Source organism: Pundamilia nyererei, unplaced genomic scaffold, assembly GCF_000239375.1.
Source record: "Pundamilia nyererei isolate P.nyererei 1_Seehausen unplaced genomic scaffold, PunNye1.0 scaffold00068, whole genome shotgun sequence".
Classification (NCBI taxonomy): Eukaryota; Metazoa; Chordata; class Actinopteri; order Cichliformes; family Cichlidae; genus Pundamilia; species Pundamilia nyererei.
In genome coordinates this window covers 3,059,013-3,086,249 of record NW_005187469.1, presented here as the reverse complement: position 1 = coordinate 3,086,249, position 27,237 = coordinate 3,059,013, and the positions used below count along the sequence as shown (strand labels likewise).

Below are 27,237 nucleotides of genomic sequence, written 5' to 3'. Positions count from 1 at the left end.
AAGACAAGACAATGTTAAGAGGGAAGAAAAAGACTAAATCAGTTGTCCTTCATTAGCAATCAGCATGCATATTTTCTATTTTACTATAGTAGAGTATATTTCTGTATTAATGATACAGAACGTTTTTTTTTCTTCATTTGAAAAAGCTTAATATTGCTTTTTACATTTCTTGTACCTTTTCTGTTTTCTTGCTATAGGAGACTGTGCTGGCAGAATTCCTGCATGACTGTAGTGTCAAGTCATAGTCTCTCTTGACCAGGGTCAGGTAGTAGCCTGTCCCCAAGTGGGTCTTCAGGAAAAGAGAGGAGCCTACGCAACACAGCTTCCCGTGCGAAATGATGGCAATGCGGTCACCCAGGATGTCAGCCTCGTCCATGTGATGAGTGGACAGGATGATAGTGCGGCCTAAGAATAGAAAAAACTGAATTTGTCATTTCATTCTTGGGGGTGGATTTCTTGACTCAAATTCTATGTAAAACTACAAAAATAACAAGCTAAGACAATATCAGATCTAGTTACCTTGTCTGTATTTGAGCAAGAGATCCCAGATGCCCCTGCGTGCGTAGGGATCAACACCAGCTGTGGGTTCATCCAGAATCACAACCTTTGAACCACCAACAAAAGCCAAGGCCACTGACAGCTTCCTCTGCATCCCACCTAAAAAGACATCAAGAAATAAAAGTCAGAGACAGACTTTCTGTAGAAGCGTTAAACAGAAAATCCCTTTGCACAACCTGCCCACTGAAATAAATCAAATTTAAACTGACCGGACAGGGTGCTTGTGCGAGACTTTCGTTTGTGAGGCAGTCCAACATCATTCACAATTTGTTCCATTTCCGCCTTCACCTTCTCCTCTGAAAGACCCTTCAGGCGGGCGTAGAACCAGATGTGTTCCTCGACTGTCAACCTGCATTACAGCAAGCAACAGTTCACTTAACAGCCAAAGCACAAAAGACTGAAAGTTTCCACAAAAGTCTGTCCCCCAGTAACGCATACGTACATGCTGAAAAGTACATTGTGTTGAGGGCATACACCCAGATTCTGCCGGATTGTGCTGAGTTCAGAACGAATGTCTTTGCCGAGAATGTAGGCTGTGCCAGAGGTGGGTGGAAACAGCCCTGTCAGGATTGACCTTGATCAGAAACAAGAAGGAAACACAAAAATACAGTCAGCACTTCAGCTGAGCAAACTTTTAAATCCTTTATCAAGTGTCAAACTCTCAGCTCAGCAAAACTTGGGAGTACTGTAGACAACATGTGCACTATCTTACATAGTTGTGGTTTTGCCAGCTCCATTGTGTCCGAGGAAGGAGGTGATCTGTCCCTCATAGAATCTCAGGGACAGGCCGTCCACGGCCAGTTTGTTTCCATGGCTGTAGATCTTCACGAGATTCTCAATGTAAACACCTGGCTCTATGTGGCTTGGCTCTTCCTCAATGCAGACAGCTGCAAATCAGACACAAAAAAACCAGCATAATTTATCCTGGTATGCCATCCAAACTTTAAGTAGTTTAAAGTGAAGATGTGTTGTATATCTAAAAATTATGATAATAATGATTATGATATGTACCATCAGCGTTACCCTTCTTTGACAGAGGGGTGGAGATGTTCTTGTTCTCTTTTTCTCCACACCAATATGTCCTAGTGAAGGGAAAATACCAGGGCCTAGGGATCCCATACTGACCTGTAACAGAATGTATTGCTTGTCAAATAATTCATATTGCTCATGTGCAATTTGTCCGCTAAAGGGAAAAATACCCAAACTGCAAAGTTTTTGCACAACTCACCAGGGAACACAGCTTCAATGTACCAGGTCATTATTCCGTACAACACAGCGTCAAACAGCATGAGGCAGATGGAGGTGGTCAGGTTGTAGCTGTCTTCCTCTAGAGGGCTGGCAAGTAGGTTTGACCACTGTATTCCCACTCCTTGCTCCTCAAAGAGGGCAAAGTACTCACATCCAAAACCGAAAGCCACAGGAGAAAGGAGACTCTGTGAAAATGAAAGAGCATTCAAATTTTAGGACAGAAAATTATGCCTGCATACAGCAAGCTTGTTTTTAATCACTATATTCAAACATAGAAGTAATATTTTAAGACAAAGAGTACAAAATGCAAAAGAATCATGTTTGTATTCATAAGTGTGTAATTAAATCTATTCAACACACCACAACAATTTTTGCTCCAAAGCCCACGTAGTCCTGCCAGGCAACACAAAGCACGTAGGGCAGGTAGAGAGTGAAGTATATAATGCCACCGCAGGCGGCTGCCAAGTTGGCACGAGAAAACAGCGTGCTGATGAGAAAGCACTGCATGATGGTAACTACGCCAAACGATCCCAGGAAGAGAAACACAACGCCGGAGTCACTGTAAGGCAGCAGGTTACCCATCTGAGAAGGACGTCAGACAAAAGAGACAGGGAGAGAAAAGAATGATGTCAGTTGTTTTCCACCTTTTAATTAAATTTGGAGACATCATGGAAAAAGAGTGACTTAATTGTGCTGAGTATGAACATCTGCAATGATCAGTGCGAGCATGTTCACTTGTTTTCTATAATTTGCTGACATTTCTTCATGGTGACATATTGGGCATACGTGTGTGTGCCTGTGGCTTCACCAACCTTCAATAACATCACCAACAACCCAGCGCTGATCAGCAGGGGGATTAAACTGCTGATGAACCAGCTGAGCCAAAGGGTGCCGTTGTTCAGTCCCATGATTCTCATAGTCTCTTTGAGACGTGCCTCTTTCTCGTATACCACTCCCTTGATGATGATAGCTACTGAGTACATCCATGCCAAGGTCATGAAAAGAGGCATTGACCGACTCATCACACGCAGGAATCTGAAAAAGCACATTGAATGTTACACACATATCCTCTGTAGAACTGAAACACATTCTTGTTTTAACCACAGCATTCACTTACATATCATCAACGTAGCAGGGGTAGGGCATCTGCTGAATGTAGATTCCTGTCTTCTGCTTGGTGCCGGTGACAGCTCTGATAATTCCTTGTTCGATTACATCCTGCAGGTAGGAAAACCCACCCCAGACATACCGCAGGTCCTCAAAGGGGTCTGCCCTGGGACCAGGGTCCCAATATCTGCAAAACAAGATGAAAATCAAGAGGGTCAAAGGAAAAGGGAAAATAAATAAAAACCGTCTGGTCAACACGGCCACTTACCCGTCTTTAATCTTGTTTGTTCTCTCCACATTATCGATGTCCATACGAATTTTGTAATTGACATTGGGTGGCAGGTCAGTGCTGTTGTTGTGGGCAATGTCAGGAAACACGATTCCAGCCCAAAACCTCTGGTTATCAAGAAGACCCATGGACTTGTTGACCAATCGCTCCTCATTAGCCACTGGCTCCAGCTTGTCCAGGTTCACACACTGAAGGATTTTGATAAAGAATGGTTTTAATTACAGTTTAGCTAGAAAAAAGGCACTTTTGCAATAACTTTTATCTGAAAAGTGTTCATACTGAAGACGCCATCAGCCTGCAGACATCCAGTTCAAGTGTTAAGTCCTTAACAGCTCCAAAACAAACTACTCAGCTGTTACGAATGCTAAAAAAGTTTCAGCTCAAGTAGTCACACAGTTTCTCAGAATTACATTTATTTAAACTGGAAAACAGCAATGAACTTTACACCTGATTGCACAAACTCAGGTGCTTTTGTAACCACACCAGGATTGTTTAGCTGATTTGTTGAGAGCTCCTACAGATTAGCTTCAGACTTTTTTAGTTGACAGAAGCAGACTTGTACCAGATCCTCCCACAGCAAGTCTCTACTATGCCAACAGAAAGCTAGAAAGCATAATGAAATGTGGGTGGACGATAACAATTAAAATACACCATATGCTACATATGTATGTCATTTTTGACTGTGTACGGTTGTCCTCGACACAGTTCACAGTGCAAGAAGCTTCACACATCATATGATCTTAAAGGGTGAAACAGTCAGTAGGTCAGTGAGTTGTTTGTGATTTTGCTGAACATGTAATTGACCCTAAGTGAGGCTTTTTAAGTGATTTGTATTGCATTTGTGCATTTAATAACATTATCCGCAGTGGCTAGAGACAACAGGTCAGACAAAACCAGGTCAGATTCACATTGAGATTCACACTAAAATGATCAATTACAGTAATAAAATGATCTATATATGGGAAGTAAATAGCTGTGAGGATCTGTGATGCCAAAAAATGTGAAATTAGCTGTTATTTTTCTGCATACATGAACACCTATTCTACAGACATAACTTCAGACTCACGTTATTATGGCTTTAATCCCAAAATCTCAAAAAACATGGCAGCACATGACAGTTTGTTGTGCACTTTTTGCTAATACATCCTTTTATTAACACTAACCTCCATGAAACGAGAAATGGTCTGTATGGCGTGGTTGGTTTCATTGAAGACGTCTCTCCAGGTGTAGACCGATCCTGCGTGTTTTTTGTTAACTGAGGTCTTAGAGAGGAATGCTGCTATGTCTGACACGCGCAACTCAGTCCCACTAAGCTGGGTGTTAAGGAACATAGCGCTGGCATTATTCTGGAGCAGGGTCTGCAAAAAGAAAAAATAACATTTAATAACAAATAAAATCAAAGTAGCAATGCTGATTTTGATAGAAAAAAATTTTAAGATGCTGGAAAAGCTGAAATTTATTTTTTCTTTAACTTAAATTGTCTTTTAACCTTCTTCTTTTTGTGATGCAAAATGCCAAACTGTGAAAAACTCCTGCATGCATTCTTGCTTGTTCAGGCAGTTTATCCCTGACAGCAACTTATCATTAAACTCAAAATGCAGCTCATTATCAGTCAGTAACATCAAAGTATTTTTACAACCCTTCACCACCAGGTGGTGCTTTATGTAATTCCCACATGAAAATGCTGAACAGATTTCTCAGGCACAGCCATGCACTGATGTATTTTTGAGAACATAATAACAAGTAAACTGACTCCAATAGGATGAATCCAGAACGATGCTCACTAATCTCGGCAGAACAAGTATTTGAACGAGAACAAGTGTGGCCTAAATGAGATCAGTTCTTAGTTTTGGTTTACGAGGTTTTTTTCCTCAGCTGCCAAATTCTCATTTCGATAGCTTCAAATAAATTCATCAAAAAAATCCCAGAACATAAACACTCTTTGCTATTGAGGTCACATCAGATATATAATTATACATAATTACATTTCAGTAAAGGCGATCCTTTCATGTAAACAGGAAGCACACAAAGCAGACAGTGCTGATGTGTGCCAAAGGAAAATGCCCCTGCACGCACTCACCCTGACCATGTCCATTTCCTCGCTATTCTCCATGAAGTTCCAAATCTTGGGCTTCATCTCCTCCCACATCCCTCCAAGGTCCCTCAGCACACCCAGCTCCTGGAAGGTCTTATTAACCTGAAAGACCCACCAAAGATCATTTCATTTAATGGTTCATACACACCTCTAATGGGGATTTTATATGTTAAGCGATAGCTATACCTCGTGGATGATCCTCTGTGTTGCTGGAGTGTCTGGTGTATAAAGGATCTTCCCCATGAGAAGGGGCTTCAGAGCTCGCCAGATCATTCTGGAAATGGGACTGGACTCCAGGTTCTTCATCAAATTGTTACAATAAGGAGCTGAAAAATAAAAATAGAGACATTTAAATGGTGAACCTTGTATTAGTAACAACAAAATATTTGACTAACAAACTGTACTATTGTGAAATTAAATTGATAGGTGAGCTCTGGACACTTACTGGAGGAGTTATCGTAAGTGGAAATGGGTTCACTGTCATTATCGTTGCCGTGGTTTCCAAAAAGGGCCTTGTAGTTGTTGTCTTCATACCAGTTGAGAGACTTGATTTTGAGGCCCCCTCCCTCAGGATGTCCACAGACGATACGTGACACGGCCTGGTACATCTGATTTGGAGACCCTGTAGCATTTGCGGTAAGATACAGGATCTCCTTTCGCATATCCTTCCAACTCTTCATGCTGGAAAGCTGTAGTAGAGAGAGGCAGATAGAAATGTCAACATATTGATGATTGCTAGGTGGCAGTAGGTCAAATTAGAGATCTACTTCTCATGTCCTCAAAAAAATCGGTTGACAATCTTTGGTTTGTCTACACAAATAGAGATAATGCTCCTGAAAAGACCTATTTTAGACACAAAATATCATCTTAATATATTAGAACAATTTTTATGTTTCAGGCAGGAGGCTTTTTTTTTTTACCATATTGCCTTTTTACAGTAAAGTAACTGCATATATTTAAGACTGTCACTTTTATTTTTTTTTAATTATGCAGATCCACATGGTTGAAATTCATCCTGAATGACAACATGAGTGTGTTTAATGCACCGCTGATCACTTCAAGTGTCATCCCATATGTGTTCAAAGTTGCTCTGCACACATTTCTTCTTCAGGTATTCTCAAATGTCCTGAATGATTAAACAGATAACGAGCAAAATGAAAATAATATGCCCACATCCTTATTTGAAAAGGGATCGTTTGTGACAACAGTAATATAAAATGTTTGAGTGCCTGTGTGTGACGCAGGAGGTGTGAAGATATTGAAGGTTATCATCTCCTCTATGGTTGGTATTCTGGACGTGGAAGTCAAGTGCTGCACTGAGGGGTGGAGACACTTAGCTGTCTGCCTGCCTCAGATAAATTTAACTGGTGTTCCTGGTCTATCGTTATGCCTGAGTATGTGTGTGCATGAGGAGAGGTCAGATAAAATGTAACACGTATTTCTGCACGTGACTTGCATGCTACTGCTGAGCAACTTACATAAAAAGCAGCTGTGATGATGATATTTATCATAGTGTACATCTCACATGTGTACGTTTTGTAACAAATAACACAGAACTTGCATTGCATTTCAACAGCAGTTATCTCTGCTAGTTTTCTGCTGCTTATGCATGTGTTTTTAATGTGCACACAGATAAAGGGAAATTGACTTTTAAGTTAGATAAACTTTGTGACATTCACTCATCATTCTGTTAAACATTTGTTTGGCATTGGCACAAAATGTAACAAATATAAAATTACCAAGATTATCTTCTTTTGCGTATCCTTCCCGTTTTAATCTCCAGAAAAACTGGAATTATTGTGATGTCAACATACATTTGCATTGTTTCATCAAAGTGAAGGAAGCAGGGAGTTCATTCTGGTTCACACTGAGGTTACTATAGGTCATCAGACAAGTCCACACTAGTTCACTGTTAAGTTTCCAAACTGGTCATCAGCTACCTACACACGCAATTATGTCACCGACTCGTGACAGAGAAGGATGTCTTTTGTTAAAGTAAAAAAGAAAGAAAACAGACGATAACTTCAGCAATTCCAGCGTCACACACGCACAAAAAAAAAATCAAGCATTTCAAGTCCACTCAAAGGGGGACTTTTGTGAAAGGAAGGGGGGTACTAGGGCATACGGTAATTTTGAGCTTTGTGCTTTAAGCATGGAGGATGAAGAAATCAGACCCTTTCTTGAAAAAATGAGATAAAAATGTGAAAGAAAGAAACTGAAGACAAACAAACAAGACAGTGTGTGAGAGGCTGCAGCAGGAGGTAGAAATGAGCACAGAAAGCAGAGGAAGGTACAAGAACAAAGAAAGGTTACTATCGGGCGTTCTCGTAACTGGCAAACATCCGCAGGCTCCACAAGTACAGCCCTATTATTCTGACAACTGTTACTGAGTACATGCTCATTGACACAGAAACACACATGCACACACACAAACGCATATAAACACATTCAAGCCAGACAAGTAGAAACGCACACGGCTTTCTGAAATGCCACGCATTCCTGCTTTAGACTGAAATCTGCAATTTTCTTTGTCATCTTTGTCACTTAATATCAGCTGCTCCATGTCATTTTTATTCATTTATTTATTCGCTATTTGCCAGGCAAACAAATATTCAACGTAAGTTTCAAACAAAGAGAAACTGAGCCGTAATTTAAAGACCTGTTGCGTCCTACATTTGCACTCGCTGAGCTCGTTTTGTATGCGGTCGCTTTGCAGCTGATCCTGCAGCCACATCAAATGGTCACATGCTTTCCTGCTCTGTCATGTACAAAGAACTGTGGGTGATTATTTCTGCCAGTATGTGTCTGTCTGTAGTGCTGACTGGGTGCATATCAGAGTCTTTTAGGAAGTTTTGTTTTGTGGCTGTCAAAGTACATTAAAAAAATATCAGGCTGTGCATATGTGTATGTGTGTGTTTGTATTTAACACTGCATGTAGCCACCAGGCAAAATTTATATATAGGTCTGCATGAGTGCGTACTTGCCTTGTGCTGAAAACGCTTTTGTGTGACTAAATTAATGTGTCATTTCCCTAGTGGGTTACTGCCCATGTTATCTTGGGTGACTAGGTGACTAATACACACATCCATGCAGGAACTTGCACAAAAATACACACACGCACATCGACACAGACATGGAGGCAGCAGAGAAAGATCATCCTAGAGTAACCCCACAGCTGAGTCTACACAGGTTACTAAAGTTCAAGTTTCCGCTCAAGCACACAGCTATTTAGACGAAAACAGACCCTCGGAGGGCAATCCTAAAATAATTGTGAACATCAAGTCACAAGTATAAAATACATTTAGATAACTTCCAAAGAGATCCAAATTCTCAGACAAAACGATAGAATGGGAGTTGCAGGTGCACACAGTTGTTCTTTCTAATAACGTAAACCTATTAGAAAAACACATAACAATACACTGATCATTTTAAAGCAGGAAAGAGTAAATAAGCTAAGAATGCTGCTGTATGCACTGTAAACTGGGCTTCTTTGTGAAAAATTCTAATGAACACTATACGAGTCAAAAAAAGTTAAGTTATAAGCTTGTTCTCTCTTGTTCATCTGGTCATGTTAAGAGATTCAGCTGACTTTAAAAACTCTAAAAAGAGTTTTAAATCAATTTTTCACAAATAGTCTGCATTTGCCAGTCTTGCCAGAGAAGACAATTCATGACCCCCTTTTCAATAATTGCCACCAATCATAATGAAGGTTTTAGTATAAATTCTAAGGGGGGATTCCAGATTATTAGTGCACAAATGCCTGCCTCCTCAGCAAAACCAAAATAATCTACTTACAAACTGAGAAAAGGCTTCAAATAAAGTACTTAAGTAATTAGTTTAACAATACATTAAAAATTTAAACTCATCATGGCTAGCAGAGAAATAAAAAGGCAGCGATGTCTGATTCAGACAACGACCATTATGTAAGTCTGACATGGACCATTTCTTTTTGCATAATTTTCCATGTAGTTATGAGATGCTGGTTGATAAGAATAGTTACATCTCATTGCTCCATAATGCCAGGCTCGCTCATACTACTTATCCAGTGTTTAATGAAAAGCCACGAGGTAGCTAAAACCCTGCCCACCTTGCCCAGTTATGTGAATATTTATGTTTTCAATGCAATTCAATTCAATTCATACCACATGCATTTTGCACGCTGTGTGTACTTTAAAAAGTAGAAATTTTTGAAAAAAAACAAACAAACATTTGATAGGTTTGTAGCTTAAACCTATTCGCTGGAACGTTCAAGACATTTTAACTACACAGCAAAGCAAGACACGAGTAGGCAAAGTTCTTTATGTTTCTCGTGCACGGGAGAGAACTGGACAAACGCCGTTCCTTCGCTTGACCCCAGTTGCTCTCGTCCGCTAAACCGTAACACTGCTCTTTTGTTGAGGTTACATGAATATATATAGGTTCATTAACATATGACGTCTACATATGTCTGTGAAGGTTCTCAGTCATCCAGGTCATCGTAGTCAAAGGAGCTTGCAAAGAAAAGCCTCTGGACTTCTTTAAGTTGCTTGAAGACGTTTCACCTCTCATCCGAGAAGCTTCTTCAGTTCTAAGGTCAAATGGTGGAGAGTCCCAGATATAAACCTAGTGGGAGTGTCCCCCCACAGAGGGACAAAAGGACCCCCTGATGATCCTCTAATCGCCTGAGCCAAGGTGTGAAACTGGGTGTGGGTCCCAATCAGCCAGAGTTTCGGGTATGTTCATTGTGAAACCTGGCCCCACCTAATCATGCGAATTCCTGAGGTCAGATGGCCCAGGATGTGAGTGGGCGTTAAGGCGTCTGGGAAGGGATCTCAAAACTGGATTATAGATGGCAGAGAGTTGGTGTTTGACCTTAGAACTGAAGAAGCTTCTCGGATGAGAAGTGAAACGTCTTCAAGCAACTTAAAGAAGTCCAGACGCTTTTCTTTGCAAGCTCCTTTGACGATGTCTACATACACACAAAGAGTACCTTGCCTGTGCGTTGTGTAAGTATAAACCTGCTGGTCTGGAAGTCCAGCAGTTCATCTAAAAACTTGCTCATGATCCCAAGAGTGATCTATGCCAGAACACTCTGGAGAGGAGTGAACGCACCCCCCTCTTCATGCTACACAGAGTTGTTACAGACCTCCTAGGATGAGACATTCTTTCAATCTACAAATGATTATATACTTCTAAGCATATATGAGTAGATATTTCTAAGCATAAATGACAATCAACAATATAAACCTGACACATTAAAAACATTAACATCTGTCCTTTTTTTCATGAGGTTTGTCACAGGGCTGGTAATGTGGAAAAGGGCTTTTTCTTTGCTCCTGAAGAAAAATTCTGAAAATGCATTAAGCTCTTTATGCCATTCAATAGTGATAAGCCTTGGCTTGAAACACAGGCTGTGAATGATTTTTGGTTGGGAACAAGAGGGTACATGATTGCACGTCTCCATTCTGGCAGCTGCATATCTCATCTATCAGCCAGCTAAGCAACGTCATAGAATCTGCTTCTAACAAAGTAACAGACTGAAAAGAATTATAGTCTTTTTTTGGTCATTACGCCACTGCATGATAGCAATTCATTGCCAATTTCAGCAACCTAAAACATAACCAAGTCTCCAGTGACGTGTAAAAGTTTCCAAGCAGCTGTGGCCAAAATGAATATAATCATGGTAAAGCACAGAGGAAGTTGTGCAAGAATGATTTCAGTTGAAATTCTTTAAAAAAAAAAAAGTTTTTCATCAGATTATGCTTATCAATCATTTACACAGAACAGAGAGTGGAATAATGCAACATACACACACTTGCATTAACGACTGGATCTTTATGTTTTGCCAACTCACCAAGCAGGGGCCTGAGAGAAAGAAGGTTCTGTTGTAGCTTCTCTCGTTTCTAACTACACTCCAGCAACGCTAAGATACATTAGCTCAGACGTGGAAGTGAGCGTGCATGCACGTGATTCTATACTGCTTGTCTGCAATGATGTGAGACAAGCGAAGACAGTGCACCTGGTTGCCTGCTGAGCAAAGCTTTTACAGGAATATTTCACAGCCTGCTTACTTTTATCTAAGCTTCAACAAGATGCATTACTGCAGTTTTTTATGCTTTAGACTATAATTTATTTTCTGCTGTTTGTACAATAATGTGATCTGTGGTGCAAAATCGCTTAAAAACAGAGGGACCCTAGTAAATCAGAGCACACTGTGTCAGTAGAGGAGATCTGATTTTATATGAGGTGTTATAAAAGACTCATATAAGAACAACCTTTTCGAATCAAAGTGCACAGTGTGCTTTCTATTACTTATTACTACCTCGACCCTAACTTTAAATATCTTTAGTGAGATTTGGTTCTTGGTAAGCATTGATTTTATAGGGGACTGAACTTTGGACACAAATACCTCAGTAACCTTGTTTGTTCGTGTTATGTTAACATGGGGGGGTTGCGTTATCTGTATACATCGGCGGTGTGTTTACCTCAACGGCCAGTGCTCCCAGGCTTTCCAGAAGATTGTCGGTTGCAGCTGAGACTTCCTGAATGTCTTTTGGATCAGACCTCACATCCCTCTGTGAGATACAAAGAGGACAGTTACTGTGCTGTAGAGATTTTTAAGGTAGCCTGCACAAATAAAAATTGATTGGCTATTTTCTAATTGCTTTTGTTCTTGCATAATATACTACTAATGACCACAGGAAAAGATTTATCACACAGGCAGAGAAAGGTGAGAAAGTTGTGGGGTAAAGAGGAAGAATAACATTTGGGTCAAAGGTGAATGAAGAGGGACCCAAGAAAGAACAACAGGTCAATGTTAGTTTGACCTAGGTTTCCATTTGTCAGACTGCTGTGAGTATACAAGTGCGTGAGAGTGTTCTCATATATCACATTTAGTTGTCAGCTGCTGGAATGTCTGAAATTCGATAAAGCACAGGTGCTTCTGAAGACAGAGTGGCTTTCTAAGAAGAGAGAAAGACAATTTAACTTTCTAGTAAGTTCTTTCTCTCTAAGTTGCTCGCTCGTCTGCTTGACTTTCTCTTGCCTTAACAATTTCTCCACTGTCCCTCTGTTTTACACACACACACATGCACATACGCATGCACAAATGGGGAGAAACTGACTTATGCAAGTTCATATTATGCAATTCAAATTTTTTCCTGTTGGAAAAATTTCCCAGTCTTGCATCATTGTTTTAAAGACTCAATTAAAAAGACATACACATGATTTTTTGGCTTGATAAAATCACGCTTCTCTGAGCCAGAAATGTTCCTTATTTACACGCGAGTGAGCAAGACAACACCAGCAATGGTTATTAACTTTACTGACAATGATGACATTCAGAGATATTCTCCATTTCTCTCCTCCTGTGTTTGTTTCTTGTTTGAACATTCTGTGCTGCATAATGTTGGCTGACCTCTTCCCATCCTTCCAATCATGACTCACATTTCTATCATGGGTTTGGAGGGACAGGGCAGGCGTTTTGGAAACATGCAGGGAGAAGGGAGGTTAAGCTGAAAAGAAAAAAAAAACCCCAAAGCAAACAAAAAATAGACATGGGAGCACAAAATATAAGAGATTGTGGTTATAACTATAATTCCTTTTGACCACTGACTGGTCAAAAGGTGTTTTTATAAAGAACATTTGTGATTCTCCTTGCAAAAGAAAGCTAGGGACTTCTAAAAAAAAGTACTTTGTTTGACTGAAAAACACTTTGGGGATATCTGAATAAATACATGAGCACTAGTAATAGTTTTACTATAACCACGAAGCGTCACAGTTCCGTGACAATAATGCATATTTTCCATTTTAAACAGGAAGGGCATGTCTTCCTAGTTCCGGGCAGGTACACAAAATACCACATCCCGGTCAAATATGTAAACACAGATGGCAGATTTAGAGTGCTGTACTCTGACACACTATTGAGTTACAAGTTTGTTGCTTTTTTTCATCTGTTTTCTTATGTTTCATTTTATGCCAGAAATACTAAAATAAGACGTTATATAGGTATTATTAGCAATATTACATTTGATGTCAAAATTAAGATCCATTCTAAACTTATCATTTCATGGATTTCAACTTACCCGAACAGGTTTTAGGAAGTCCAAGTTAGACAGGAAGTGGCTCTGGGCCTTGTTCAGCCAATCACTGGAACTCTTACAGATGATCTCTTGAGTCATGCGGGACACGTTGCGGTCAGCAATGTGGACAAACTCCTCCAGTGGTGTGGTGTTGCAGAGATCTCTGAGATGGAAGCCGAAACCTTTTGTGAGGACCTAAAGAGAGAGGAGGGAAAAAAGACAAAACAGGATTGAGATAATATAGAGAATAATGAAAAAGAATGCATAGGTGAGATAATGTAACAGGAGAATTTTAATGTCTGTGTGTGTTTTATATATTGAGTTAAGCTACGATGGATTTACAAGTAAAACTGCATCAAAATTTGGTGAATAACAAAGTTTGCTAGGTGACTGTTACTGGCTCTTATATGACTAATATCCAAAAAACACGCACAAACTGATAAATTCCTGAAAGCTGACCATGTAAGCAAAACAATGATGTTCCCAGAAAAAATATTATTGAGCAATTATGAGGTAAGAAACGTTCTGAATGGCGATGCTGGGTAAGCCAAGAACAAACTGGACAAACGTTAAAAGTACTCCAGTACTCCAAGCAAAACTCAATTCCAAGAAATTCATTTTGCCTTAAAAAATTATCCCTCTTTTTCTCTTTTAAAAACTCACAAAGACAGAAAGAAATTTTATTAAGCAGCTGCAGCCACAATTAAGGCCCCTTTTCCTCAAGACTGTAGAAATGTGTGTATTTGTGTCAGTGTCTTGTTTTGTAAATGTCCTTTAACATTTTTTGTTATGCCATCATGTCGATTAGACTTCACAATCTGCACAGACATACACGACTTCCAGTCTTTTCACTGGGAAAATATCAGTGCTTACAGCAGACAGGTCGAGGGACTGGGAATCACTCTCACTTTATACAACAAAGGACACAGCAATATATGGCAACACATATTTCCTTGAATTTTCTCTCCTCTCCTTCAATAATGCTCTTTATGAAATTTCTGACCAAAAGGACATCGCCCTATCTGATCAATAGCTGTCCGGGAGAGAGGAATGAGATGAACAGATGGTAAAACATGATCCCAGAGTGGGAATTTGTCTCTGCACGTGAGGAGAAATGTGGGGAAGGAGGAGCGGCCATGTGACTTCAGCCCTCCAACTGCTAAGCAAGGATGATGTGATGTGCTGAGGTGGGAGCTGTTGTTGAGGGTAGGCAGATCAGTCAATGTATGTTCTATGGAGTTTGTTTGCATAGAAGAAGTGTTCTGTGTGTTGACCTGCGCATGAGCATGTTCTGAATTATGGAAAATTAAACACAAGACGAGAGGAATCGTTTAAAAGTGAGGGAGGGAGCAACAGAAAAGGGAGTTTTGAATGTAAAAATAATGGAAAATAATTAAATTACTGACTTAAAAAAGAAAAAAACAATATATATAAGCATGCATGACCTCATTTAAATTGTTTCCATTACACTGGGTTTGGAGAAAAAACAAACTGAACAAAAAGACTAATGATAAAGGGACAACCTCTTCACCCATCCGCCCCTCACCCACTCTGATTTTTCTCTCGGGTATTAAGGGCTTAGCTGTGCCACAGCAGAATACAGTGGCCCAATAGACGCTATGAAGCCAAGGTCATTGGATTTATTCACAAACACTGTGGCCAGGGGAGGTTATGATTATCTCATAAAAAAAGAAAAAAAAAACAGTGATACAAGTATTGGTAGTGGTTCTCAGGTGGTAAGAGAAGCTGCACGAAAACATTTAACCCACTGGTGAATGTTACTGAAGAAAGATTTTAAAATAAATAATAATGATTCTAGACAACTGTCTTCATTTACCTTCTCAAGATTGACATCAGCCTCCACTATATGCTTCAGGGCGTGACGAGGAAGTGACGCATTGTGATGCAGGAAGTGAGAAAGGGTTTCATCATCACGCAAAAAGTCTTTCAGCTTGAAACCTAAAGGAAAAAAATCCAGATACACTGATTAAAAATAATAATAATAATACCACTTTTTAGTGGTTGATTCTGACATAAAGACAAATAGCAGATATCCCAGGAGAAGAGGTTTAAACAAACTGCTTTAAAAAAGTTATAAGCTCTACCTAAGCACATATCTGCAAAGAGACTGTTTTTATATTGTCAAAATTCAATCTCACAACTGTAAAATTTAAAGGCCTTAATTAAAGATTCAGTGATTTGATGATAAATGACCTCCACACACAGATAATCCTTGTTTTTTTGGCTAATTCCAAAAAAAGATAAAGGAAATGAACAATGATGGCTTTACCCAGAAACACAATGTCTCATCTGCACTCGTTGTACTTTGCTGCATTCCAGTGAAGTCAAACCATTTCAGAAACTGGCTTGAGTAAGCTGTGTGGTTAAACACATGCACGCACACACACTGACTTCTCTCTATTCCTCAGCTCCAGGTTTGGAACTCAGCCGGGGTTACTACAGGGCATTCAACTTTGGACTAAATATTGTGTCTTCTTCTCCTCTATAAGGATTTAGCTCCCCAGATTTTCCCATCTCTCCTTTCACACAGCGTTCTGCCCTCTAACTAACATTTTAGACCATTTGAAAGCCATCTATTTACTAGCCGTGAATGAAACTACTAACTAGAATAATCATGTAGCAAGAACAGGAACTCCTTCAGTTCGCAAGAATAGATTGTTGGTGGAACGACATACTTTTATATCAACTTTTTCCCTTTAAAAAAAGGTTTACGCATTCTTTTACCACCCTGCCTGATTACTGGCCGTCTATTCTGTTTTTATCTGCTCTCCTCTAGTCTGTTCTCAACTATAAATCAGGAATGCTTGTTTAAAAAACATCTTCCTACAACCCCTCTCATCTTCCATTCCTTTCCCATTATCTTAAGTAAATCTTTTTCTGCTCTCTGGTTTTTATAACAAGCACAGATGCAAACGCACACAAACTCATGCAGACAGGAAACACTTGTCTCGACTGAACTGAACATCCCCCGAGAGGAAATGAAAGGGAACAGTGTGTTTCTGTGTGTTTGAGGGCACATGTGTGTTGTCACTTTTTTTACTGCCTGCAATATCTACGCGCCGTAGTGTGTGAATTGTTTGTAAGGGTGAAAGTTTTAACATCTACATCCTTTTAAAGTCCTAAATACCCTTACCAGTCCTTATGGACCTGTGCATGTACAACTAATTGTGTGCCTTTGTGTGTCTTTGTCTATGTGTGACCTCAAGTCCCAGCTGGTAACAGCTAGGGAGTATTAATAAGGTCTAATCAGCGCCCCAGTAGGAAGTCAAAGCTCCCATGGTGCACCGCATCCAAAGACCCTTCGGGACACACCAGTGTGGATGGTGCAACCATGTTGAAATGGAAAATCTAGCAGTACTTTGTGCAGTCAGCAACTTATCACTTATCAGGAACAGGAACAGTTTTTGAAGTATTTGTTTATGTGTGTTTTTCCTGCGTTGGTGCCAGCCTGATATGAGGGCAAGTCCCATATTAACATTTGCAAGTCTGTACATGTTCCTGGCATTACCTATCAATCTTGTTTGTAATTAAACAGTACTGACATCACACACCTTAGCGACCGTGGCATCACTGGTCAAACTAGTTCAAAATCAAGCTGTCATTTCTGTGATACCAAATCTGTCACAAAAACTCATCTAACAGACTTAAGGTGAAATTAACCTCAAGGGGGGAAAAAACCTGCTGGACTGTCTACGAGTATGTTGGCATGTGAGCCTATTTGTGTTGTAGATCACTCTCCATTCACTGATTATTGATGTTACATAATAAGAACTATAATCACTGTTCTGAAAGTTTTTCAGTGTCTTTGCAAACTGTTGTTAAAGCCTCTACTTCAAAAGCTCGGGCTCAAAAAACAAAACAACACTCAAATAAAGTCTTTTAAAGCAGTCAGGCAGATTGAAGACGGTGGAAGATTCACTATGCAATCGCAATTAAGCTTTACTTCTGGGAAGATTAGCAATATGGTTAAGAATCAAAATCAAAATATATTTACCTCTCATCTACTCTTATGATATTAAACACTTTTCAAAGACATATTGCATATATAGCAATGGCAATATGCAGCATATTGGATATTGCAAATTACTGCTGAATTGTTTAGTTTGATGTAATTGTCCATGTCATCTCACACCACAGATATCTGTTAGATCTGATCAATGAAAATAACATACAGTGTCATCCACTTGTCTTGTTATCTAAAGTCAAAAAGCTTATCCGTGTCCACAACACTTCACAATCCACCTTTATCAGTTAAGGTCTTATTGAAATGACCTCCCTACAAGTGCTGAATTATTAACCAACATGTGAGAGGCTCCACTCTCAGCTCTTTGATCTAGGCTGTTATTCTTATAGCATCACTCTGAAGCAGCACCAGCTCTGTTTGCCCTCTTTGGCATCACACAGCGCTGTCTCTGCTCTATATCAGCTCATTTCCTTTTGTGGATTAAAAGAGATACTGAGTGGAATATGGGATTGACGACTATCAGACCGCTGCGCTTTCACAAAGCAATTATGATGAAGTGCACAGATACAGAGAAACTGTGTTAAAAAGAAACCCCATGGCTCCCTGTTCACTCCATTTAAAATAAAATATAATAACGCACAGATAGATAAGATATATCACTGGTTTTTAAGGCATTCCAAAGAAATTCTGACAGAAAAAAGGAATACAATATCACACGCCACACAAGGCATGGAAACTGAGAAATCTTTACAATTGAAAACTGCCAGTCCATATTTTCTTTGTGTGAGCTGATTTGTTTGCAAACCATGCTTTGCTTTGTAGGAATCCTTGCATAATGAATTGTATCTCCAGGCTAACAAAACGGCAAAGTCAGCTAAGGTACCCAAAATAACAAGAAACTGATTGCCGTGTTTTATTGCATAATTTATAATTGCTTTAGCTTCTCAGTATATCAGAAAATAAATGTACTTATTATTGTGTGAGTATAAAAGCAAGGAAACACTAATGAGTCAAACAAAAGAGCAGCCAGATTAATTAGACTTCCTCGTTTCACATCACCAATTAAGGGAGGTTAGTAGTTACATCACTGCTGTTTAATGTTGTTATACACTGTCCTGAAATGCCATCCTTCTGGTCCTCCTTTTTATCCTTTAATAATGTTTTTTTTCATAACATCATTATATGTTTCCCCCCTAAATGTGCAAACTTTATCGGTAACAGACAGGAAGAAACAATACTCCAATCCAGACAAAGTAGAAAATCCTTATTATGATTATGCTGTGATTGTCAGGGCAGTTTAGACTTTGCTACCACCAGCGACACATAAAAGTGGAGAAGTGCAACACCCACTAGCTGCTCAGAAAACGGGCCCATGACATCTGGTGGACTGAGATAAGGGGCCTCTGAGTACTCAGGGTACCATTAGTTGCACGAGCTGGTACACTGCAAACGTGATCTTAAGTCACTTTATCTACGTTTAGCATATTTTTGTCAGTGTATTGATCTGCAACGACTGAAGTCTATCTCACTGCAGATCATAAGACATTACAGCTCTTACTTGTACCTGGAAATATATTCTTGGGTCTTTTTCAGAGTAAAAAGGGAGGAGGAGTGGGTTAAAGGGTGATCAATGATCAGTCACCTGATCCTCAAACACTTACTAACACAAAAAATACCAAATAATCAAAGGCACAAACTTACGAGCAGTGTTTTTCTGAAGATTCCTGAGGGCTCTTAGCAGTCCCTTGTAGCCTTCATAGCTCTTATCATTCTGAGTGTACAACAGGATCTTCTTGGCATCAGTGAACAGACGGGAGATTCTGGTGTTTAGAGAAGAATGAGAATTGGATGAAACAAAAAAAATGTGTTGTTTGAATTCTGTGAATCAGTGCATAAATTGTTAAATATTAATACATTTGACAGCCAAAGTACTCACATAGAATCATTAAAATTTCCCACCACCCCAGGACTCTCTCCAGGTGTGGGATTACGGAAGCAGGGGTTGTTGGCATTACAGATGATACCTTGTACCCAGGGCAGAGTACCTGCTGAAGGCATGGCCTTGTTTGGGAAGTGACCTGAAAAATATACATACAAATTCAGATATAATTTGATGTAATAATATCAGCTTTTGTTAAATGAAGTCATAAAACAGATGACAGACACTGCAGAAGAAAACCTGATAGCATTAAACTACCAACTGGGAACATATACATGATTGCAACATCAGTATTAAGGAGTGCTGATTTTATCTTTAACATAATTTGAACTCTCATGAGCTAACATTACCGATATAACCACAACTGACAGAGTAGAACCAGTTATTATAATACAAAAGATAAGAAGAGAAAGCCAACCATTGTCAGAAAGTTGACACAGCCATGATTAACTTTCTGTCATGAGTTTATTGGGTTAATTGCGATGCAGCTGAATTGAAAATTTGAGGAAATTCTGTTGGAGGTGACAACTTTCCTTTTCAAAAGTGGAAAAAAAAAATCTTTACGAATACTACCGGGATTATTTTGTGCTTTCAATCAATGAGTTGCAATCTTATTGACTTAAATGGGGCCAAAGTTGTGAAACCAGCTGTATTGACAGCCAGTAATGTAATTCCCCGAGTCTTATCACATGTTCAGTCAGTGCAAGTAAATGTTGGCAAGTCCAACAGATTCTTCTATGAATAAAACAAAAATTCCCTGGATGAGTAAAGTAGTGATCTAACCCATTTGGCATAGTTTTCCTGAATTTTTTTTTATAAAATGCAGAACAACTGTTAGAAAGTTCAGACCGATGATACCAAGTTCACTTAAAAGTAGGAAAAACTTGCAGAAATTTTTAAGATGATGCTTTTAACAACACTTACATTCATGTTGTTCATAGGGCGGATAATATATTCGGACTGATATCAGGATGAAAAAGATGAACAGGGGCCAGACGATCTCAATCAGCAACTGGATCTAAGACACAATGGATGATGACAAAGCTTAATCAATGAAAAGAAAGCAGGCTTTACAATCTTCATGTGAAAAAATAAGTTAATCATCCCAAAACAATGGGTAATCTATTTTTTACCTTGCTTTTGTGTGTTTGTGTATTTACAGTTCATCTAAGGGTATTTCTACTGCTTTAAGACAGAAAAATATCAAGTGTGTGAGGAAAGGGGCTATCAGCTGTTGCTCTTCAAACATTAATCCCAGCATGACTCTAAAGTAAAGTATATGGGTTAATAAGAGGAGACGGAGTGAGACAGAGAGATCTGCTGGATTTAAGGACTGTGGGTTTGTCCATCTGCTCCATATGGCTTCCTCGCTTCATCTGCTTTTGACACAGGCTTTAACAGCATGCTAGACATACAATGTAGGGATAAAGAACAAAGCCAACGTCTCAGAAAATGTACTGTATCCCATTGTTGCAAATAATTGGACCGAAAGTCACGCAGCTAAGCCGTCACTTTGAGCAGCATTTTCGACTTGATGGACAAATGGCTTAATTGTACACAGAGAAGCCTCTCCATTTATAATGGAATACTATTCAACACTTGGGAACTGAATTTCATTTACATAACTTTGAGTGTGTAGGCATCAACCAACACAAGAGTAACTGGATAATGGATCTGACACATAATTGTGTCATCAAGCTGTCTTCAACTGATTCACAGTAAACAGCAGCACTTTTCTTTCCAAGTGGCACAAAGGACAATTACACTGTTGCCATTGCATTGGGCTATGCAATGCAATAACCCGTATAAACAAGCTTCTGCAATGCTTTTATGACTAGGCATGTGGCATTGGAAGATCACATTCAAAGATTACATTTAAAGTAAACCAACTAAAAAGTGAGACAAAGCATTGCTGGGAAATCATAAACGATGGATCTGTCTTTTTTGTGATGAACAATACCATGGGCAATAGTAGGAAATTATAGCAACGATAAAACCAAACTGAAAGAAGAAAAATAAAAGGTACACAATTTCCTTGTGGGTACTGAATAAAAGGTATTTAACTCCCAAAAAATTGGTTTAGTGAAACACTGATAAATAGGAAAACATTTTAAGAGTCACGACAAACAGATAAAACAAATACCCAAATACAGGATTAATCAGTCAATTGAGCTACACTGCTACTTACAGTCTGTCTCCGTCGGTAGGTGAAGTTCTTCCAAAGCAGTAAACCCAGCTGAGTGGAGACTGCCATGTTGCCGTCTTCCCAACCTCACTGAGCACGCTCCTGCTCCTCACTGTGAATCCACACAGACAAGAAAGAGGATCAAACACTGTATGAAGGACTCATCAATAACAATCTGCTCCGCGTGAAAAGTCCACTAATTAAACAAAGTCAGCTAACTGACTAACTAAACCTCTATTCCCTGTGGATAAAGACACGGATGACAAAAAATATACCCCACTGACGCACAAAAAAAAAAAAAAAAAAAAAAACAGAACAGAAAGTTGTTACATGTTACATTAGCAAAACCATGATTACCAAGATCACGCATTTCTACCGAATATGGCTGTAAACTCGGCCTCGTCATGTGACAGTAGGCCATGAACATAGAAACAAGAAATCAAAAAATAATAATGACGGCAAAAACATTCACCTATTTAATAAACTGTTTCAATCTGAAACTCAGAGCCAAGCCGAAAGTATCGCTACAGTCGACAAATGAAGCCAACTCTACTGACTGAGGAAGGGTGCTAAACCCTGCAAACTCAGGTCCACTTCATGTAGCCCCGTCTGTACCAAAGTTAAGTGACGCTTCTTCTGGGAGAATGACTGGGTGGGTGGGGGGCAAATTCGTCATCTGGTACGAGTTGTTAGCTACCACCCCCCTACCCCTCCAATCCCTTCTTTTCTTTAATCACAAAATAAAATTCATCCTGTTAACACTCAGTATCGCACACAATACTGCGTCTCGTTTAAAAGTTAAAGTTATCACCGTAAACCCATTTATTCCTATTGTTTAAAACAAAATAATCCACTGATTAATCAGAGTTTCTTTCAAATGCTTGTGAAAATCTGCGTGGGTGGAAACCTTTCCCTGCCTATTTGTTTGCTCTATCTGCAGCTCAAAAAGTCCTTGGATATTTGCTCAGATGTGTTTTATGCAATGCGATCTAATGAGACTACCTATACAGTCACTTGTAGTTTTATTTCAGTTTCTTTTTTTTAATACCAGTAACAACTGATGATAGAAAATTAATCAATGTGAATAATTAAAACAAGAAAGCCTTGGAAATCTGAAACACGGCATTATCAAGAATTAGTCAGTAAATTTGGTCTCCTGGTGATCAAAAGTTAACATAAAAACTCTTTAATAAAGAACTTAAGAGTCACTGCTGCTCAAGGCTGATACAATTATTAATTAAGGTCACTGAAATCTATTTTACTTGATGTTAACTGCAGTTAGAGAGGAAGACGTTGTAGCATGACATATCAAAAATAGTATAAGGGCTCATTCCTGACATCTCAACATTTCACTGAGCTCAAAAACTATTAACAGTAATGCACTTTATGTATTTTCAGATTTGATGGTTTTATTGGTGATGGAGTTGGATTATTTTTGGTGGGAGAATTAATACTGTGCTGTTTATTACGCAGAAGTCCTTTATACAGAGAAAAGCTGGCTGGATTTCACAAAGAGCAGGATGACAAAATAACAATGTCAAGGACAGGGTGATGTTGAAACACGATCTTAACTGATCTGCCTGTGGGCTGAAAAACCTTGTCCTTATTAAGCCATTCATACACTTCTCTATGGTTTTACACCGCATTTTTGCTATTTCAAGCAAATAACATTTTAGTCAATCTAACCACATTCTCAGGTGTTTTGCAGCGAATTTATAAGTAATCAGTAAATCCACTTAAATGCATTAAATGTCGCAATAAAAACTAACATGAACTTTGGGAACAGCAAACAATACTCTAACCCCTGTCCTTATTCAGCTGTACTCCTACATCTGTTTTCTCCATGAGTCACTTATTTTAATAACAGAACTCGGGGGCATATATAACAGTTTCAGAGAAACAATGTAAGATACCTGGAACTGACATGTTGAGAGCCTCTTCACTGAAAAAACTAAACTAAAAGCAAAACATCAGCTGTCTGATTTTTCGTTATTATTTTAACGCTGTTGACCATTTGTGATGACCATTCACTGAGGATGTGGGGGAGAAGTCTGAAAACCCCGAAGACAAAAAAACATCATCAGCACGATCTTGTGTTTTATCACAGCTGATGGTGAATGCGGAGAACACCATGCTTATTACCATATCAGAGACAGCAATGGTGCTGTAGCAGATGGTGAACTATGCATACAATGCATTCTTTCTATGCATTTCGTCATTTAACACACACAGTGAATAGATGTCACTATTCTTTTCTACTAAATACATGGGATTTAAAAAGAAAAACATATGTTTTGTCTTTTTACTGGCAAAATTTATTGTTCTGTAACTGCCCCCCCCCCTTCCCCTCAACTGAACCCCGCGTTTGCGTCCTTATTGCCAATTACAAACCTTTGCATTCATTTACCTTTAATTCTATCTATATTTTCTCCAATAATACAACCAGCTCAACATGACATCCCGATAAATCATTATCGATCAGTCCACCCTCCGGGATTTGTATGATTCTGAGACACGACGTGGTGGAAATGCGTCGCATACAGAGAGACACGAGCGGTTCTGCTTAGTGATGAGAAGCCCGTACAGTGCAGAGCCAATGCGCCTCTAGTGGTAGACACACAAATTTTTTTCTTTTTAATACTTGTTTACCATCAATCCTCGCTCACGTGTTATATCACTCTCACACATGATTTCCCCCCCTTGACTTCATTGTCTTGCTTTGTGTAAAACACCTGACAAATCACTCAAGAGTTTTTATAGAGAGCGTTTTCGATATGAAGAAAAAAAGAAATATAAAATCGTCGATGCTTTACTGGAAAGACGCGTTTATGCTTCCCTAAATCACGAATGAAAAAAACAACCTACAGTAATGCATCTCGTCATCACTGCGTACATAGCTACACATAAAAAAACCTACATTCTCGTCACCACTGCGCACATACACATAGATTTAAAAGAAAAAGACTTTTTTTTCACTGACAACAAAAAACTAAAATAAAGGAAGAAATTATAAGCAGCATATAGTTCATAGTCATAGTTGAAATTGGCCACCTTTTGCACTACAACCAAATGTCAACGATATAGCAGACTTCAAATCATCGTCTGACAGAGAGTTTTGTGCTTCTGTTTCAATGTGTTACTGAGCTGAGGTTACTGGCGGTCATCAGCTTTGCGACGCTGACCCACAGCAGCAGCATCAAGTAAGCCAAAGTGAAGGCACAAGTAGGGTGAGCAAACCTTCAGCATTAAGAGGCAACAAATGGGACGAGAAAATATCGATGTAACAAAGACCAACTATACATACAACTGTTACCATGCAAAGCGCTCTGTCGTGGATTTGCGTTAATTGAGGAAGAATGTAGATATTTTTTGTTTGTTTGTTTTTACGTCTTTAGTTTTTCTTTAAGGGTTTGCAAAAGAGGACATTGCAACAAACTGCCTTTTATTTTTGGTATACCTCACCGGAAGTCCTGTACTTGACTATAGCTACCTTGACATCGCTTTTTTTAACACCACATAAGACACTTGCGCCACAAAAGAGCAAAAAATAAGGAAAGAAAAAATGCATTCACTTGTACTTAAAAAACCCCCCAACAGTACTGACTTAAACTTAAAGTGTCTATTCAGGCACATTAACGTCACTGGTTAACTCCGCGACGTTAATGCAAAAACGTCGACTAATAATTAGCCAATAATTAAACAATAGAAATTTTCATCAAAGAAGAAAACTACATTTTCACTCACGCGGACTGAGAATATTAAGATGACAACGACTTCATAAATAGTAATATGGATTTTTTTTTTCTTTAAAAGAGATATTCTCACACTCTTTGTTAAACAAAGAAACGCACAGTTTCTCACAAAAGTCAAAACTGCGCTTCCAAATCACCGACCTGTATCCTGCACGGTGTTTATATCCACTCCTTCTCATAAATTGAAATCCTTCGTTCAAAGGTTGAATAAAATGTTCTCCTCAGTTGTTACGGTGTACCGTTGCTCTCTCTCTCACTGGCTGACAAAATGTTTTTTTCTTGTCCGCCAAGGTTTTATAGCGCAGCTCGATGCGGAGCAGAGAAGAGCAGCAGCAGAGGTAACTAACGGTCACCGTTTGTTGCTGCTCCCATATAAGGAAAGCACGTGCGGAGGCAAAACATGTCTTAAAGGGCCAGCGACACTCGCGCGCCTCTGTGCACTGTGCCGCTTTTCAATAAGTGGATGATTCATGGAAAAATTCAATTAGCAACAACACTTCTTTTAGACTTAATCAGATTACTGACCATTGTTCTATATCCATTCAATAATAATAATAATAATAATAATAATAATAATAATAACAACAACAATAATAATAATGCGTTATTATCTCTTTCTCTTGATAATTTAAGTAAAATTATGCACAGTGAATTGAGTTCAAGAAATGTAAAATGATATTAGGTATACAACATAATCGTAAAGATGTAGAACACAATATATGCATCTATTAGATTCTGTAAATATAACATTTCCATATCCATATGTTGTGTGGGTAATGGGCATGGATATATTGATAATTTAGAGAATGAATGTTTAAAAGGCCTATACAAACACAGAACAGTTTCTATTTCAAAAGGTCCTGTAGATAAACAAGGGAGTTGCAAAAATACTGGATGTTCAGTCAACAAACTGTACACTTGTATTCTTCCTGAAAAGCAATACTATAGGTGAGCATTAATGTGGCTCTATCTGTATATGTGTATTCTGCCTCCTGGCCAATGTGTGCACAGATAGGCTCCGGCCCTCTGTGACCCTGAAAAGGATAAGCGGCTTAGAAAGCGCATGGATGTTAGCTTGTCATTGCTTCATTTCTAATTGCTGCTTTCATCCTTCAAACCTAAACTCAGATCACGGCAGGCTAAGACCACTCCAGGTCACGTGGAGTGATGCGGTAATGCACAATAAACAGTAGATGCTGTACAGCAACTATGTGCTGTAGTGATTTGGATAAGAAATGAGATTATCCTCTTTCAGAGCTGCAGCAGTGCTATCACAGTCAGCTGGGATAACATTGCTGGGCTAAGTAAATAGATCCACTTCAAAGGGATGCAATCCAGCAGAATCCCCTTCAAGATGAGTTTGAGTTTTGATGTCTTTCACCAAACTCTGAAACTAGGAAGCTTTTATTTGTAATTCTTTGCTTTGTATTGCACTGTGGTCAGATATGTTTAATGTGGCCTGTTCATAACTTACTGACTGACTGAACAATGTTAATATTTAATAACTTGTGTAACTTGACTAAGCTCAAAAGTTTAATTATAGCTGCCACAAGTTGCTGCTGGTCATTCATATGCGTCTATCTGGCCATCACTTTCCCTTTGATCAGTGACTGTGCCCAAGTTTACAAAAAACAACAACTTTCACATCATCACTTTTTAAATGTTCTTTTTCTTTGAATGTAAAGAGAAGCAAAAACAGAAATTCTTGTAGAGTCTGTTTAATCTTAACATAATCTGTAAGAATCTGTAAACTCGGGCTCTTTAATGAAATGCTAATAACCAATGCCTTCAAGAATCAAGAAAAATTGTTACAATCTATTCTAATGAGAGAACACTATCTCTATTACTTTGCCTGCTCACTAGCCCCAAAACCTTTGTCAACTTGCTAAGTGTGGTTAAATATAGATAACTGGATAGCTCTGCTGTCCAACAAACTTCCATTCAGGAACAACTCTAAAACCTTTGCATGTCCACAACGTCAGTGACAATTGGCAACAACTTCTGCTGTAAGAAAAAAAA

The 27,237-nt window shown here is 39.0% G+C and overlaps 1 protein-coding gene across 3 annotated transcripts in view; it reads right to left on the bottom strand.

The window, feature by feature from the left end:
• LOC102211221 (ATP-binding cassette sub-family A member 1-like) overlaps positions 1-27,237 on the bottom strand; it is a 50,765-nt gene that overhangs the window by 8,704 nt on the left and 14,824 nt on the right. For 2 of the 3 annotated variants that reach the window (XM_005736303.1, XM_013911633.1), the window contains exons 1-23: positions 25,360-25,561; positions 21,470-21,578; positions 20,206-20,299; positions 19,279-19,420; positions 19,044-19,162; positions 15,195-15,316; positions 13,361-13,552; positions 11,762-11,851; positions 5,743-5,986; positions 5,484-5,623; positions 5,283-5,399; positions 4,366-4,560; positions 3,182-3,390; positions 2,924-3,100; positions 2,619-2,841; positions 2,167-2,388; positions 1,787-1,991; positions 1,570-1,683; positions 1,271-1,445; positions 1,001-1,132; positions 768-907; positions 520-657; positions 176-405 (exon numbers count right to left, since the gene is read on the bottom strand). In XM_005736303.1, coding sequence (XP_005736360.1) covers positions 176-405; positions 520-657; positions 768-907; positions 1,001-1,132; positions 1,271-1,445; positions 1,570-1,683; positions 1,787-1,991; positions 2,167-2,388; positions 2,619-2,841; positions 2,924-3,100; positions 3,182-3,390; positions 4,366-4,560; positions 5,283-5,399; positions 5,484-5,623; positions 5,743-5,986; positions 11,762-11,851; positions 13,361-13,552; positions 15,195-15,316; positions 19,044-19,162; positions 19,279-19,420; positions 20,206-20,299; positions 21,470-21,535 — 3,486 coding nt within the window. In that variant the 5' untranslated portion in view covers positions 21,536-21,578; positions 25,360-25,561. Of the gene's footprint in view, positions 1-175; positions 406-519; positions 658-767; positions 908-1,000; positions 1,133-1,270; positions 1,446-1,569; positions 1,684-1,786; positions 1,992-2,166; positions 2,389-2,618; positions 2,842-2,923; positions 3,101-3,181; positions 3,391-4,365; positions 4,561-5,282; positions 5,400-5,483; positions 5,624-5,742; positions 5,987-11,761; positions 11,852-13,360; positions 13,553-15,194; positions 15,317-19,043; positions 19,163-19,278; positions 19,421-20,205; positions 20,300-21,469; positions 21,579-25,359; positions 25,562-27,237 lie in introns of those variants that run through there. The other variant, XM_013911632.1, reaches the window with a different exon arrangement.